Here is a 15,135-nt window from a genome sequence, read left to right on the forward strand (position 1 = left end):
TTACGGATACCCCTCGCCCCAATCTTACGGCTTCGCAACCTCTCTTTTCGTTTTTCCTCGCTTCACATGGTTATACTTGGCGTGTTTGTGTAGATTGATGCACTGTTCTCCTGTCTCAATTGGACCTCCACCATTACGAAACCAACGATTCATGCTGTAGCTTCTGTCTCGTCCCCTTCCATACTCTCGCCAGGCGCTCTTCGAGCACTTGAAAATGCGATACAAAATCACGAGGAGTCCAAGGCGAGGTGTCGACTCGAAGAGGTAATTCGTGCGAAATTTGCACCGCCCTCTTGGCTTGATCTCATAGCGTCTGACGGGCACGCACGCCTGGGCTGAAGCGACGGCTCTACGGCTCGGCATCAAGATCGAGATCCTGCTGCTCTCGGGCAGGCATGGTTTCCGGGCCTCAAAAAGCGCCATCATCCGAGCCGGCGCCCCCACCTCGAAGCGACGCAGCCGACACGACCAAACCACCGAGCACGGCCAAGCATGTCGACGAACTCTTCAAGAAATGGACTCGCTACATCTCGCACAAGCTCAAGGCCAAGAACGCTCGGAATCATCAAGGAAATGCAGGCGAGGGACAAGCAAACGCTCGAGGGGTCCCTCCATTGGACCTCGACAGCCTGATCGAGATCGCCGTTTCGGTTATGAGCTCAGAAGATTCAACCCTGACAGACAAAGATCGACTCGAGCGAGGCAGTAAGAGGTCCAGGGGCAAACAGCGAGAGCTCAAGCCACCCTCGACACTTGACCACAACCCACCTTTGACACACGAGCAGTTCCTCGCGTGAGTAATTCGACAAGGAGGACGCTGTGTGCTGGAGAATGTAGCTAATCTCGTTTGTCAAACCGACAGACTCGTCACCGAAGCTCATCTCGCAATCTCGCATGGCGTTCATCCGCGCCTCAACGCAAAAGGTTCCTCAGGGTCTTACTTTGTGCGCAACCCTGGCAACACTGCGACTCTCGCCATCTTCAAGCCTTCGGATGAGGACCCGTATGGCGCCATGAACCCCAAGCTCGTCAAATATTTGCATCGCACGCTGCATCACCTGCTCCCTCGTGTGATCCCGTTCGGTCGAAGCTGCTTGATCCCAGGTCAAAGCTATGCGAGCGAGTCTGCCGCGAGTGTGCTCGATCGCCATCTCGGCAGCCATATCGTGCCAAGAACCGAGGTTGTCGCGTTAGGGAGCCGAGCATTCTACTATGACTGGATAGAACGCGAGCGTGCCGAGAAGTACGGCGGGGACTACAAGGAGAAAGAAGGAAGCTTTCAAGTCTTTCTCGAAGGGTTCACAGGTAGGTGTGCGAGCCGTGCCATCCCTCTCACTGATCTCGGCTGATGCGCAATCCTCGACAGACGCTTCGGATTTCTTGACGAAACATCCGTATCCTCCCACTACACGATCGAAACAACAGCGCACACGAGACAGGTCTTGCTGGTCAAGCTGTTTCTCGACTTGCGCGAGTAATTCGGCTTCCCCTGACGAGCAGGAGCGCGATCCAACACCAGACTCGGCATTCGAGTGGACGAGTGATATGGTCGAGTCGTTTCAGCTCGAACTCGAGAAACTCGTAATCCTGGACTACCTCATCCGAAACACGGACCGCGGTCTCGACAATTTCATGATCAAAGCGTGCCATCCGACCCCCTCACTCGGGTCGAATCCGAGCGGTCGACCTCATGTACACCTTGCCGCGATTGACAATTCTCTCGCGTTTCCGCATACTCATCCTCAAGGCTGGCGGCAATTCCCCTACGGCTGGTTGTACCTTCCTCTGCCTCTACTGGACCACCCGTGGTCCGACCCGACCCGACTACAGTACCTCGACAAGCTCGAGGATCCCGAATGGTGGAGTCGTCTTCACCTCGACTTGAGATCCGAGTTTTTGAGAGACAGGGGCCGAAAGGACCATGCGCAGGGCAAAGAAGCCGACGAGGAAGAGGACGAGATGCTCTGGAGGAAACAATGGAGCCTTATCAAGGGACAAGGCTGGAACCTGGTTCAGAGCCTACGCGAAGCGAGGGAAGGTCCCCTCGAGCTGTGTCGCCGGAGAAAGGTGCTCGTCTCGGACGGATATGTTCTCGTCTCGAACGATGAAAAGCTTCAACACGTCGTCTCTCCCACCTCTCGTCCTCTTTCGGTCAATGATGCTTCCTCTACAAGACCGGAACCTCCGCCTGCCGCCGTCTCGATTTCGTACTCACGTCCCCTCCCGTCCCGGACTCCGACCCGTCGCACGACTCCGTCGCTCGCTCATCGCCGCACTCTGTCAGACTACTCTGCATCGTACGGAACGGCAGCAATGCCGAGCAACACCGAGACGGGCCTTGAGAAGTCTGCGCAATCGCTGCGTAAACCGCTCGACGCTCTCGCGGCTCAATCGTCGACGTCCGGCACTTTGCGAAAGTTGTTGAGACGCAATCCGTCTTCGTCTTCGACTTCTTCGGCGACGGGTGTCTTGCGCACGCATCGCAGCGGCAACGGTGCTTTCGAGGAAAACGGCGACGAGGAGGAAGAGGCGGAGGAGACCGGATTCACTTTCCTGAAGAACCTCGATCATCTCGAAGCGGTCGAGCGCAAACGAGCGAGACGGATCGAGAGGTCAGCGAGGAAGCTTGGACTGCTTGACAACAGCGACAGAGATCCTCAAACCGGCAAGTCGAGATACGCGGTTGGTAGAAGTCTCGGTCGGCGCACCGGCACCGGAATAAGGGATCTCAACGAAAGGAGTCGATTACTCCCGGAGGAAGAGGAAGAAGAGGACAACGAGGACCAGCAGGCTGGAAACGGTTGGGGCACGACGAGCGAGATTGTCATGAACGGTGTCGCGAGCATAGATGATGGTAGGCTCTCGATGAGTTGGTACGGTGGTACGACGCCAGGCGATCGATTCACAGACGGGATCGATCAGGTGCTTGATCGAGCTCAGACCTCGGAGGGAGTGGGAGACGGATCGGGCGAGACTCTCAAACAGCCCGAGATGAAGTGGGTAGTGCACGAGGTAAGCTCTTTCGCTTCGGTCGACAGTTGCTGTGAGGCTGAAATGGGATGCCACGCCAACAGCATCTCGAGTACGTTCCCGAACCCAAACGCAAATTCGCATGGCTTTTCTAGTTTACTTTGTACCGCAACCGCTCGCATTTTCCTTTTGTGTATCGTTGAAGGCTTTGGCAAGTCCTAGTCCCGCTTGTTGACCAGATGAGAAGCCGCAGAACGCAGGCTGAGACCTGAGAAGGTCAATCTTCACTTGCATTTTTCGAATTTTGTTCTCAAGGTCTTGTGAAGTTGACCAGACTCTGACTGCTATCGTCTGCATTGCTGCAGGTACGCTGGCAGCGCCGCCATCCTGTGTGCCGCCGCTCGGACACCGCGGACACTGTGCTGCACTTTCTCATCTACCCCGGACAGTGACTGGAACTTTTAATTTGATGTTCGAAGCGGAAACGGTCGTTCGACGTCCGACGCCGTCACTTTTCGCTACTTCGCCGGATCGCGCCTATTCTCTCTCTCTTATTCCCATAAACCTTTCGAACCTTTCGAACAATCCCTACGCCACTCTTTTCCGGAGCCTTGAACCGTTGAGACTCGCTTCAGTGACTGCCGATCTCGCTTCCGAAACTCGTCGCTCTTCGCCTCCTCCACTGCTCCAAACTTGCCAGAATCTCCTGTTTATACACCCGCAAGACTTTGAGACAGAGTAGCGCATCCTCCCGCCCATCGTCTCATTCAGCTCGTCGATCTCGAGCCCCGCCTCCTTCTCGCCGCATATTCACGAGCTTCCGGCTTGCCCGCCTCCTCTTTCAACATGAGCAATAACGCCGGTGCAGATTGGCGCTACTACGCGTACGACCCGTCCAAGGTGCTGGCGGGGATCGCGATCGGCCTGTTCGGGTTCGCCTTCTTCTGCCACTTGGCCTGGCAGATCAAGACGAGAGCATGGTATGTAAGTATCAAACATTCTTCCTGCTCTTCATATCGTCGCAGACACGGCCCTATCACTGCCACGGGAATCTCAGATCCGAGGGCTCGCACGAGCCCTCTGCCTGAATGCATTCACGCACCCACCTACAAGTTCGAGATCGCTGACCTCTGTCGGCCCGAATATGACCAGATGACACCGTTCACGATCGCAATGCTCGGAGAGAGTGTCGGTTATGGCGTCCGTATTCTCTCGGCTGAACACCCGACCGGACGTGGCGACGGCCTTACGTTCTACATCATCCAAGGTCAGTCACAAGCAGCACGTACATTCCCGAGGACAAGCAACTCATGACGACTGTGTACAGAGCTCTTCATCATTCTGTGTCCGGCACTCATGGCCGCTTCGCATTACAGTCAGTCTCAGTCTCATTAATGCCTCGTGGACGACCATCCGGGCAGCGCTGACTTGCTCCCCCTCGACTTACAGTGTGCTTCGGTCGATTGATCAACTTTATCGGTCAACGTTGGACTCCCGTCTCGAGCAAATGGGTGACCGCCATCTTTGTCACGTTCGACGTTATCTCGTTCTGCGTCCAAGGTGCCGGAGGTTCGCTCTACTCGTCCGACAACGTCAAGATCTATCCAACTGCGAAGGCGATCCTGCTCGTCGGGTTTATCATTCAAATCATCTCGTTCGGCATTTTCGCCATCTTTGCCATCATCTACCAAGTCAGGGTCCGTCGAGCGGGCGTGCCCGAAGGGCAGTGGACAATCTGTCTCTACACACTATACCTCGGCACGATCTTTATCTTGTAAGCTTCACCCCTTATAGCTGGCGTTTCTCACTTTGATCTGACCCTTTTTACCGTGCGCCAGGATCCGAGGTATCTTCAGGTGCATCGAGTTTGGAACCGGTACAGGCAATGGCAAGGGTCCTCTTCTGAGTGTCGAAGGCTGGTGTAAGTCCGAGAATCGGTCCTCTTTGCCAGTGACAATCGCCCGACTAACCCTACGTTTTTCTGATCTTGCTTTCGGTAGACTACGGTCTCGAAACCCTGCCCATCGTGCTCGCCGGATATCTCTTCATCCTCTCTTACGTTGGACGCTACATCCCTCACAAACGTGGAGCTCGGCACGAAATCGCCGCTCAAATCGAAGCCGAGCTGAACGCCGCTGATGGAATCTACCCGCAAGAAGAAGCAGGCATCGTCCGCGGTGACTCGTCAGAGAAGGTCGACAGCGTGGACGAGAGTACTCGCTCGAAAGCTCATTGGTGGAACAGGAAAAAGTAAACCTGTAGCTGTATTCCATGGATCCTCTGTATAGACTCTCACCTACTGTAAATCTTACCCCAGTCTCCATTGGCCACTGTCTATAATCTCTCTCACCTCCACCCTGGGGCAATTCCATTTATTCGGAACTAAGAAGCACGAGTCTCGATTCTCAGAAGAGGATACACGGGTTTAGTTTCAGCAGCTCAGTGTACAAGAAATTAAGGATGAGTCCTGGCCCAAATATTATGGCGATACAGTCTGTCTACGTGGATCTAGCAGCACTTGCCCAAGAACCCTCTCCTGTCCTCTCCTCCGTTGAGACTGCTCAAACTGCTGACCCGTCTCAGCTCGCGAGAGCCATAAGAGACTCCACTGCCTGCAGCATCCGGCTCGATCTGTCCAGACTCGATGGCGAGCAATAGGGATCGAGCAAGCAGGATGAATGGCTGCAGCACAACCATACTCTTTTGAGTTCGACTCGCTCAAGGTTCTCAGGAAATGCAAAAGGTTTCGCTCACTTGTTCGACATTCTCTCCATTCTTCGAGGACGTCTCGACAAAGAGTGCGCCTGGATATGCGAGAAGAAAAGGGCTTGAACAATCAGTCGAGCGGAACCGAAACCCGATCAACGAATAATTCTCACCGTGATCTTGCGCCCAACGACTCGCTTCAAGGTATGGTACTTGCCGGTCCTCATCAGGTCTGTCGGCTTTGTTTCCGACAATGACGACTTCGAGGTCTGGACTTGCGAGAGCTCGAGCGTCCGAGAGCCAGCTCGACAAGTTTTCAAATGACCGTCGACTGCCCGAGAAATCCAGTCAGATTCTCGCGTATTATAGGGATATGCAACAAAATCGGTTGAAGGTCACTTTGTGATATCGTAGACAATGACTGCACCGCAGGCGCCTCGGTAATAGTTCCGCGTGACAGATCGGAATCGTTCCTGCGACACCACTGCTCGTTAGCTTCTGCTCATGACTGTCTAAGGTGCGCGACAATTTATGACAATCTCACTTGTCCTGCCGTGTCCCAGCACTGAACTTTCATTGTTTTCGAGTTGGCTATCCGTGCACCAGCGACGGATCCGGTAGCACTTGACGACGGCAGTCGCATCAATGTCGAGGCAAATTCAACCCCTGTGCCGTGAGAGTTGTTTGATCAGTGTATGTCAATCATGTCGAGAGGAGGACGTGGACGTACCGATTGTATGAGGAGACGGATCCCGGTCTGCACAACAAGGCGAATTTGCATGAGGTTTCGTCGATCGGATCTAGCGGCAGCCTTTCTTGTGCGTGACTCACATCCGTCGTTCAAGAAGTGGTACATCAAGCATGATTTGCCGACACCAGAATCACCTGTTTCCACACAAAGGTCAGCCTCTTCAATTCCGATGGTCGCGGCGCGGCTTCTCTCGCTTGTTTCCCACGCCCTAGGCTTTGATCCCTACCACGTGCGAGGTATCATCCACCTGAGCCGTAACTGGCTGGGAGCGGTGGTTTCCAAGCCATTTCCTCCCCCACTTTGACCCGCGCCATGTTGCCTGCTTGTGGACGGACGAATTGATCTCACCAATCAGGATAAACTTGAGCAGATAGTCTATAGATCCAGTCAAGTCAGGGTGCGTTCAGCAGGAGTTAGCTTCGAAGCCGAGTTGGCGGAGGGGAGGGGCTAGCGGGGAGAAGCGCGTACCATACAGCTCCGGAAGCTCTGTAGACACGACACCGCTCAGCATGGACTTCTCCTGCATGGCGACAGGTCGAGAGTTGGTAAAAGACGAACCTGTTGCAAGCGAGTTTGCGTCGACTTGGCTCACCATCCTCGTTTCAGGAAAAAGGAAAGAGGTCGATCGCCGCGCCGCAATTGCACGTCGAAGGCTCTAGTAGCGCTCGGGTCCTGACGTTGCTCGGCAGTCTGTCTCGGCTGCTAGAGAAGCAGCACAGGAGTACACCTAGGCGTGCCCGCGGATCAAAGGCTTGGGAGGCCTGGAGAGGTGACACTCGGTGATAAGAAGAAGAAGAGATGAGCCCCTGACCGGCTCTGCCTTCCTTTTTCATCAGAGGCTTCCGCATGCCTTTCCTGTTCGAGCTGGCGCGTTTTTCTCTTTCTCCGCGACGAACCGTCACATCGCGACGGGATGCACAGCCGAACTCACCATACATCCGGTTGTGTCTACGGGCGTCCAACGAAGGAATTTGTAGCTGCTGCAATCACGTATGATCCAGTCCCGACTGGTTACGCTCATTCAACGATTCTTTTGCGTTGAACGTCGGAGTGTGGCTCAGAGGCATCCTCTTGCTTTCTGGGCTTGGTTTCGAGATGTCAATTTGGAATTCTTGCATCACAAGCCTCGAATCTATCCGGCCTCGAGGTCATGGGCTGTCCATCGAATACTGCTGTCTAGATCACTGGTACCAGTATGTGCCATATCATGTCTGTGAGGTTCGAGTGCGTGCGGATCCCGGAGTTTAATATATTTATGTCTATCGAGACATTCGAGCTCAAACGGCCTCGTTGAGCCGACGTCTCCTGTGAAGCGTGAGTAACGACACAGCAGATCGTCCACATAGCGTATTGCACGCCAACGGATCCAACCCGAAAGGCGTGACAATGGAGGCCATAGAATCAGGTCGAGCGAGGACCATAGCCATTGCAGCGTCGGTGTAGGGCTGCGCATAGCTTGATTGCGGCATTCTCGCTCGATTCGCAACGCTGAGAGATATCGCCTGAGCACCTTTGACCGCCTCTCTCTGGTTCAGAGGCGCGAGCGAGGGAGAAATCGCGTCAGCGAGATGTAGGGCGAGATCGAAGCAGCTCGGCGCAGCAAGTTGATTTGAGATCGCAGTCGCGGTATAGCAGACTGTACAAGGATACAGAGAGTCCGTCAGATGAAACAGATTGTAGTCCGGGATGGTAGGAGGGAGCTGTCGGACTGTTTACTCGGGCGCGCGACTGCGCGCGTCCGGTTGACCCGCGACTTCATCGGTTTCTCCACCTGACTGAGTGGAATCACGATCCATCCGACCGAGTCGGGATGCAGTCCACAGCACCCGTAGAGCCCACAGCACCTACGGGTGCTGTTCCGCCTGAATCCGCTCTTACCGAAGCTCATCTGCGAGCCTTCACTCTCAAGAACGGCGTCGGCACCCGCCCGACAGTCGCTATCTACCTCAACAGTATCAGGAATGCTCAAGGGTACTTCGAGATACCGCGAGACAGGATCCAAGGATCGACTTCGCCCTGTAGACACAACGAACACCATGTTGTCGACGCTCAAGCCAAAACCATGAATGAGCCACCGACCAAGCGGCGGCGATTAGACATCATAGACCGCGCCAAAGTTGAGGACACCGCTCTCGTGATGCACCTAGCAGCTCCCAAAAACGAGAACCAGCAGACGAAAGGCTCTGTTCCGCTAAAGAAGAAACCCTCGCTTGTTTCGGCCATGCGACCTCGATTTGTACCAACGACCAACACTTCGTCCTCTCCTGTTGCAAAGAGCGGCGTCAAGGCTGAGAAGCCGCGAAAATATCTATCGCATGGCTCAACATCCGACGCTGAAAAGGAGAATCAGGACAAGAGCCGAGTTCGGCGAAATTCTCAAAGTCAGAGAAAATCGGGCCACAACGCGAAGGAAGAGAAGAAAGAACTCGTTCATAAATCGGACAAGAGCAAAGGGAAACTGAGGATGGAGCCTGAAACCGAGAAGGAGGCAGCAGAGCTTGAAGAGCGTAAGTATCGCTCCTTCGGACATAGGGGGACACCCTGTTCTATGAATCTGATCTGATTGGTATGGTAGGTCTGGAAGCGCGAAAGCAAAGGCGAAGGAACAAAGCTTTCAGCCGCAAAGACCGCTCACAGCCTGCAGCGGCTACGGGGGCTGCTGCAGCTCTTCGAGTTAAGAAACCCAAGAAACATGACGGAAGTGATCGCGAAGAGTCTGCCGCGGAAGGGAGGGAAGCAGATAAGAAGCGCAAGAAGGGTCGTAGGTCTGCCGAGCAGAGTGGTCGGGACATCGTGCAGGGTTTGCACCGACCAGGCGGTGTTGGCTTGGGACGACTAACAGTAAGCCGTTCCATGTTCTCATGGAGACATCGCATGTGTGCTGAGGGCTGGGATGCCTTCCGCAGCTCAGATCGTCCACTCAACTTGGCATCTTCAATAAGGGCAAGGCTTCCGTTCGCGCCAGAGTCGGGCGAGCCGGTTGGTTCTGATCGTCCCTTCTCTTGTTCCCGTCTAATAAGAGATTGAAGCCGTATCACACAGTACCCGATCTCGCATTCTCCGAAATGAGGTTCCTGAATTCGACGCGGTCGCCAGAACCTGAACATGCAGACTTGACTGCCTCTGTTTCGGAAGCAGAAGACGGACATCATAGCACATCACGCCGACGCCGAGTTTCAGCCCCTAAGACGTACGGGACGAAACCAAAGACCGACCTGAGAGCAGTTTCATCTGAAGCTGGCGGAGCGTCGACTACCCAATCCAGTGAATGTATCATGGAGAAGGACAAGACTACGGAACGCTCATCGGCCGTCAGACGAGTCCGACATCGCTTCTCTCATGTAGAGATCCCGCCAATGACTTCCCGACTTACCCCTCTCCCCGAAAGTGTGCCTCCTTCTCCTTCCAACGCAATCATTTCTACTTCGCAACCCGGGGTCCCTGTGACCTCTCGCTCTGCTATCGAATTCGCCACTGCAGATGCCGAGGAGTCACCTCTCTCTGCGCACTCGGCACAATCTCTCGCCCTTCGGCGCCAGTCGCGCATGGACCTCCGAAATAAATCGGAGCAGCAACATACGCCTTGCAACCCCGATCCGCATGTTCAGCTACACAAAGTAACGCCTGCTGTAGCCGCAAACCCTATCTTGGACGACACCCTGTCGCCGTTACTAGATACCGAGGCACAACCTCTCGCTACCTTTACGGTCAAGGAAAGCCAAAATCTCGTTCTGCCTGCACATTCCTCGGAACCCGCGGCATCTACGCTCGGCACTCAGTCGATAGCTCGTCTTGCGTTCGACAATTCCTCATATATCGGACCAATGCAAACTCTCGCCTGGACGCGTTCTCCCGCACATTCGAGCCAATGTCCCGGATCCGAGCTTTCAAATCGCGCTTCACAGTACGCCGCTCACGCTTGTACAGTGCCGACCGGTCTCTATCTTCCAGGACCTCGACCATGCATTTCTCGTCGCCGCAGTCTCAGCGATCTGGACACTCCCCTTCTTTACGGCGATGACGCAGCATCTGGCTCAATGCGTTTCTCTCTATCGGAAAGCTTCACAATGGCGAGCAAGGAGATCGAAGCAGGTCACAGCGAAGAGCATGGATACGAGTGCGTCTTGCCATCGCGAATAGCGTTGAATGGAGCAGGACATGACCTGTCTGCGGTGGCTCGAAGGATGTCGGAGTCAGCCGCTCATGCGAGGTGGGCTCTCGATGATGACGACGTGTACGAAGCGGCGATGGCAAGATACTGGCCAAGAAACGTGCTTTGACAGTCCAAAAAAGGTATCAGCTTGCACGAGTGAGATTTCGTCCCTCCTCCATGTTTTCTTGTGTACTCTTGGCCTCTATATCTCCTGCCTTGCAATTGTGCACTTTATGTTGTTGTCGTATGCCCATGTCGCAGAGACGTGAATTGATGTGCGACAGAACCTCCTGTCCGAAAGTCGAGCGAATTCTTCCTTTCTACGCCCTTGTCCATCCCGATCTCTGCGCTTCGAATATGAGCGATGCGATGCCCACAACAACAGATGCTGGAGATGCTCTGACCAACACGCTGAGGCCCTTGACGGACGTGTTCCTCACTGTGCGGATCATCAAATCGTTCGAATACCGCACGACCAAGAACCTGCTTCTGCCTCACATCGATGCTACCACTCTGACCGTTGGTCAACTCAAGGATCATTGCCGGGAACGTGAGTCGCTGTCTCTGCACCTCCGTATGGCCAGGGACGAACAGGGGAATTGATTGTTGATCGAAACCACTTCTCGACATGCAGAGATCAAGACTGCAGCAGGCTTCAAACCCTTCAGGACGTGCCAATTGGGTCTGTTACAACAGATACCTTGTAGACTGCTGGAATGCGTCGCTGACCGTGTTCTTTCGAGCTAAACAGACACCTTGAAACTTTACACGAAGGCTCACGGCGCAAAGGCGAGACCGAACTCTTCCCCAGACAGCACTTCGGAATGGCTACTCATGTCGTTCGGTTGAACCTTTGACAGACGACAAACTTGATCATGAACCTCGAGAACGACGAATGGATCCTCGAGGATGAATCCGTCACTTTGGCTTCCGTCGGGATCGGTTCGTCTATTCTTTCTTTGCTGGAGACAGAGTTGGAGCAACGCTTACCATTGGTATCCTTGACAGAGAACGAAGCCGAAGTGAGCTTCTTCAACCGAGAGTTGTATGAGGCATTCAAGATCAACCCGGCTCAGGCATGGTAGACCCCTTATGGGCTCCCTGATCGCATCCAACCCCTCTTTTCGCACGTTCGCACTTTTGCATCTCGCACGACGCTTCATCTAGAAAACCGCGCAGTATCGCTTGGGCTGTCACATCGGTGTTGTAAGATTACTCCAACTCAGACCCTCTCGCTTGTCTTGCGGGACACAATGCATGATGCATGTAGAGAGTCAAATACAGAGACTTTATCTCACGTGAGATTGACAATGATCTGAATAAATTAGCCGGATCACCCTTGTCGCTTCTCCGTCTCGCTCAATCTCTCCCTGACAATCTCTTTCACTTCCCTCGGTTTCTGAGATCCAGTCAGGACCATCCATCGTTCCCCGAGGGCTTGTCGCAATGACGAAGACGAAGACCCGCTGCTCATGACGGTACCCGTCGAGCTGACGAGCTTGATGTAACAGAAATCGGGGAACTGTTGCGCGAGGAAGACGAGCGATTCGTCCGCTTCTTCAAACCCGATCGAGAGCAGCGGACTGTTGGTTACGGCGGTACAGACATCGTCGAAACGAGTCGGCCTCGAACCGCAACGCCTGCAGACAAGCAGACGATTCCAGAATCAATAGACTGTCTCGTCGCGAGATTGATTTTGCGAATATGACGAATGGCTCACATGGCAACGACATCGGCGATACTGCCGAGTCGGCTCAGCATCGCTCGCTGTTTGTAGATTTCTTGCGCTGAGAGTAGAACAGGGTCGGGATCTCCTTTGCTCGGCTTGAGGCTCCGTTTCGAAGGCGAAGAGTCTCCTGAAGCGAGTCCAGAAAGGGATGCCTGATAGGCAGACGGTCGAGACGCTCTTTGTTTCGCTTCAATCTGGTCGGGTACAGCAATTTGCGTTAGATGGATGCTGCCTGTGGAGAGTTTCGCTGTGGGGCACGTACTCTCTCGCGCCGAGCCTTGTCTCGATCGGCAGTCGTACCAGACTTGGTCTTGACCGGTCGTCCGTCGAGGAGAGCCTTGACAAAGTCTTTTGGACTGATGATCGGAAGAGAGTCTGACGGCACAGTCGAGGACCGTGGGGTACTTGGGGACGAGGATTGCAACAGTGTCGAAGGCTTCTTTGGGCTCGGAGTCGAGCTCGATGCGATCGCTGGCACGGCGTGATCCAATGGCGGCAGATCGGCGGTCGGAACGTTTCGTAGAACGTGTGAAGCGGAGGAGGTAGCCCATCGTAGGTCTTCAGTATGGTCGCCCTGGTTTAGGATCTCAGTTTCGACGACGTTCTTGCCGTTCCCGCGCGCCCATCCTAGCAGACGTCTCTCGACCTCTTTGCGTCGCTCCTCCTTGCCCTGAGTCCAGAGAGCCACGAGGCTCATTCCATCTCTGCCTTTGCCGATACTGCTGGGGCTGGGGGGCATTACAGAACGCTGTGATCCTGAGCTCTTCGGAGACGCCGGAGGCAACAGTTCAAACTTGGGTAGTTGCGGGTTCGCCTTGACCGCAACCGAGATGCCGAGTCCGTATGTCGCCGTGACCTTGCCCATCTTGGCCAACCGCGAACGGGTGATCAAGAATCCCATACCCCCAGCTTCGTTCTCTTCGACCTTCAACTCGTCCTCCTCTCCGTCGAGTGTGTCACAACCTTGCCACACCCAGCACAGCTTGCGCAGCTCGTTCTCACCGAATCGCTTGCCTGATGATTCGAGCATGCGAGTCAAGGTTGGGAGATCGATCAAGTTTGTCATGCGGACGCTCGCGGCAGACGAGTCCGGATGTACGGAAGAGACGGTGGAGGCGATGGACGAGCCGTGGGTCGAGAGATGGAGGATCAGAGCCCGTTCGAGAGCTGTATGGAGCGACAGGAGATGAGCGAGGGAAGGTGGGAGCGCAGTCGGCGCTACAGAGGCAGATGTACTCGAGGCAAACGCAAAGGGGCGGCCGAGTGCAGGCGAGGGCGACGAAGCGATTTCGGAATGAAGATCGGATCGCGGAGGAGGAGTGACGGGTCTGCGTTTCGTCGGAGACAGCTTGGTCGGTGTCCTCGCTGCCTTGGTCGGTGACACATGGCCAAAATCGTCCTCGTCGCTGTCGAAATCGAGCAGGCGACCCTTGCCCTTCGAAGGCGATGTGAATGGAGAAGGAGCGTTGGCAAGCTTGGCTCTGGTCATCTCGAGCTCGATCGCTTTGCGCTTGTCCTCCCTCTTCGCTTGCGCGAGGTCTTCGACGGTCTCTGTCGGTTCCGAGAGCAAGAGGTTGGCTTCAATCTCCTGTGGGGTCAGGACCTCCCGCTCGTCCTGCGTAGGCGGCCGGTAAACTCGGCCCCCAAGCGTTACGAGCACCCGAGGCGACTTTGACGGGGACCCTGTTGACGAATTTGAAGCTGCATTACGTCGAGAGGACGAGGATGGTGGAGTTGGAGGAGCTTGGAGGGGCCTATTACGAGCCGTGTCGAGGAATGAGGACCTCGAAGCATTGCGGGGATAGTGCAGCGGGCTGAGACTCACTTCTTGGGCGACTTTGAGACGCTTGAACGCTTGGCTCGGGTAGCATCGCGCGTTGTAGCGGCGTCACGATCGACTTGTTGAATGATGAGCTGCTCGCTTGCATCCTCGTCCATCATGGCCCGTCTACGCGCAGCGAGCGCATTCTTTCCTGACATGAACCGGGTGACCTGGAACTAGGCTCCGAGCGTGCGTGAAGGGGTATAAGGGTGTGATGGGAAATGTGATCAAACGATGGGCGAATGTAAAGAGTAAATGGAGACCGAAAGGTTCTGCCGCGGGTCGTATAAGTCGATCGGATTGAAATACAGCACAACAGCTTAGCACAACATGACGGGATGAGGTCGAGGTCGAGGTCGAGGTCGAGGTGGGGGTCAAGAACCGGAAGATCGCTCTCTGTTCGTTTCATCTCACACGCTCGCAAGCCTCAACCCACTCAGTGAGCTCACTCACAGTGCGCCGTCACACTGTCCGACTAGAATCAGCCGACCTTGTCGAGCCAGCCTGAGGGCTCAACGCGTCCGTCCTGCATCAATGATCACAGATCGAGCTCGTGTGTACAGTCAGGCTGAGTTGGCACACGCAGTCAAAACACGATGCTAACAGTCGCCGAGTGAGCTAGTGTATAGCATGTATAGCTGCACGGTGCTTCTCGGCGCGTCTTCGCACGAAGCGCGCAAAGACCTCGCGTGATTCATCCGTTGACGCTTTTGCTTTGGGATGTGCGTCTTCACTAGCGATCATTTTCGTTTGCCCAGATGTAACGTGGTCTGTCCTGCAATTGGGCCACGAGGACTTGAGTGCGCGAATGCATTCTTCGAGCTGATAAGTACAGGTGCGCGTACGGGCGCACGATCCCGCTCCTATCAGCACGACATTCTCTCTAGAGTCGATGCATTCGGATCGCTCTAAGCTCTCGCTAGACTGCGGCCTGAGTACAGTCAGACGCAATGGCCTGAGAAGAAAATGACGACTCCAACGTTTCCGAATTATTTCTCGGCGGC

At 54.8% G+C, this 15,135-nt stretch overlaps 6 protein-coding genes across 6 annotated transcripts; 4 read left to right on the forward strand and 2 right to left on the reverse strand.

The window, feature by feature from the left end:
• Positions 1–395: 395 nt before the first annotated feature.
• LSB6 (1-phosphatidylinositol 4-kinase LSB6) lies at positions 396–3,125 on the forward strand (the record flags this gene model as incomplete). Its single annotated transcript, XM_076676209.1, has 4 exons — positions 396–793; positions 863–1,305; positions 1,367–3,012; positions 3,075–3,125. 4 exons carry the CDS (start codon positions 396–398, stop codon positions 3,123–3,125), a joined length of 2,538 nt encoding a protein of 845 aa, XP_076536747.1.
• Positions 3,126–3,816: 691 nt separating this feature from the next.
• Positions 3,817–5,224, forward strand: JCM15063_005107 (RTA1 domain-containing protein; the record flags this gene model as incomplete). Its single annotated transcript, XM_076676210.1, has 6 exons — positions 3,817–3,954; positions 4,123–4,237; positions 4,298–4,345; positions 4,420–4,744; positions 4,809–4,891; positions 4,971–5,224. 6 exons carry the CDS (start codon positions 3,817–3,819, stop codon positions 5,222–5,224), a joined length of 963 nt encoding a protein of 320 aa, XP_076536748.1.
• Positions 5,225–5,478: 254 nt separating this feature from the next.
• On the reverse strand, positions 5,479–6,953 carry JCM15063_005108 (uncharacterized protein; the record flags this gene model as incomplete). Its single annotated transcript, XM_076676211.1, has 9 exons — positions 5,479–5,652; positions 5,725–5,774; positions 5,850–6,007; positions 6,076–6,149; positions 6,221–6,342; positions 6,407–6,433; positions 6,508–6,561; positions 6,776–6,802; positions 6,896–6,953. 9 exons carry the CDS (start codon positions 6,951–6,953, stop codon positions 5,479–5,481), a joined length of 744 nt encoding a protein of 247 aa, XP_076536749.1.
• A 1,284-nt stretch (positions 6,954–8,237) lies between these two features.
• On the forward strand, positions 8,238–10,707 carry JCM15063_005109 (uncharacterized protein; the record flags this gene model as incomplete). Its single annotated transcript, XM_076676212.1, has 5 exons — positions 8,238–8,934; positions 9,003–9,268; positions 9,334–9,406; positions 9,470–10,331; positions 10,410–10,707. The coding sequence occupies 5 exons, from the start codon at positions 8,238–8,240 to the stop codon at positions 10,705–10,707; spliced, it is 2,196 nt and encodes a 731-aa protein (XP_076536750.1).
• Positions 10,708–10,937: 230 nt separating this feature from the next.
• AIM29 (Aim29p) lies at positions 10,938–11,665 on the forward strand (the record flags this gene model as incomplete). The annotated part of the gene is made up of 5 exons (XM_076676213.1): positions 10,938–11,130; positions 11,215–11,262; positions 11,332–11,369; positions 11,441–11,522; positions 11,589–11,665. 5 exons carry the CDS (start codon positions 10,938–10,940, stop codon positions 11,663–11,665), a joined length of 438 nt encoding a protein of 145 aa, XP_076536751.1.
• A 248-nt stretch (positions 11,666–11,913) lies between these two features.
• On the reverse strand, positions 11,914–14,250 carry JCM15063_005111 (uncharacterized protein; the record flags this gene model as incomplete). The annotated part of the gene is made up of 4 exons (XM_076676214.1): positions 11,914–12,220; positions 12,301–12,503; positions 12,572–14,063; positions 14,135–14,250. The coding sequence occupies 4 exons, from the start codon at positions 14,248–14,250 to the stop codon at positions 11,914–11,916; spliced, it is 2,118 nt and encodes a 705-aa protein (XP_076536752.1).
• Between the last annotated feature and the right edge of the window lie 885 nt (positions 14,251–15,135).

Source organism: Sporobolomyces koalae (assembly GCF_050403365.1).
Source record: "Sporobolomyces koalae JCM15063 DNA, S_koalae_JCM15063T_v1_ctg3, whole genome shotgun sequence".
In the NCBI taxonomy this organism is placed as follows: Eukaryota; Fungi; Basidiomycota; class Microbotryomycetes; order Sporidiobolales; family Sporidiobolaceae; genus Sporobolomyces; species Sporobolomyces koalae.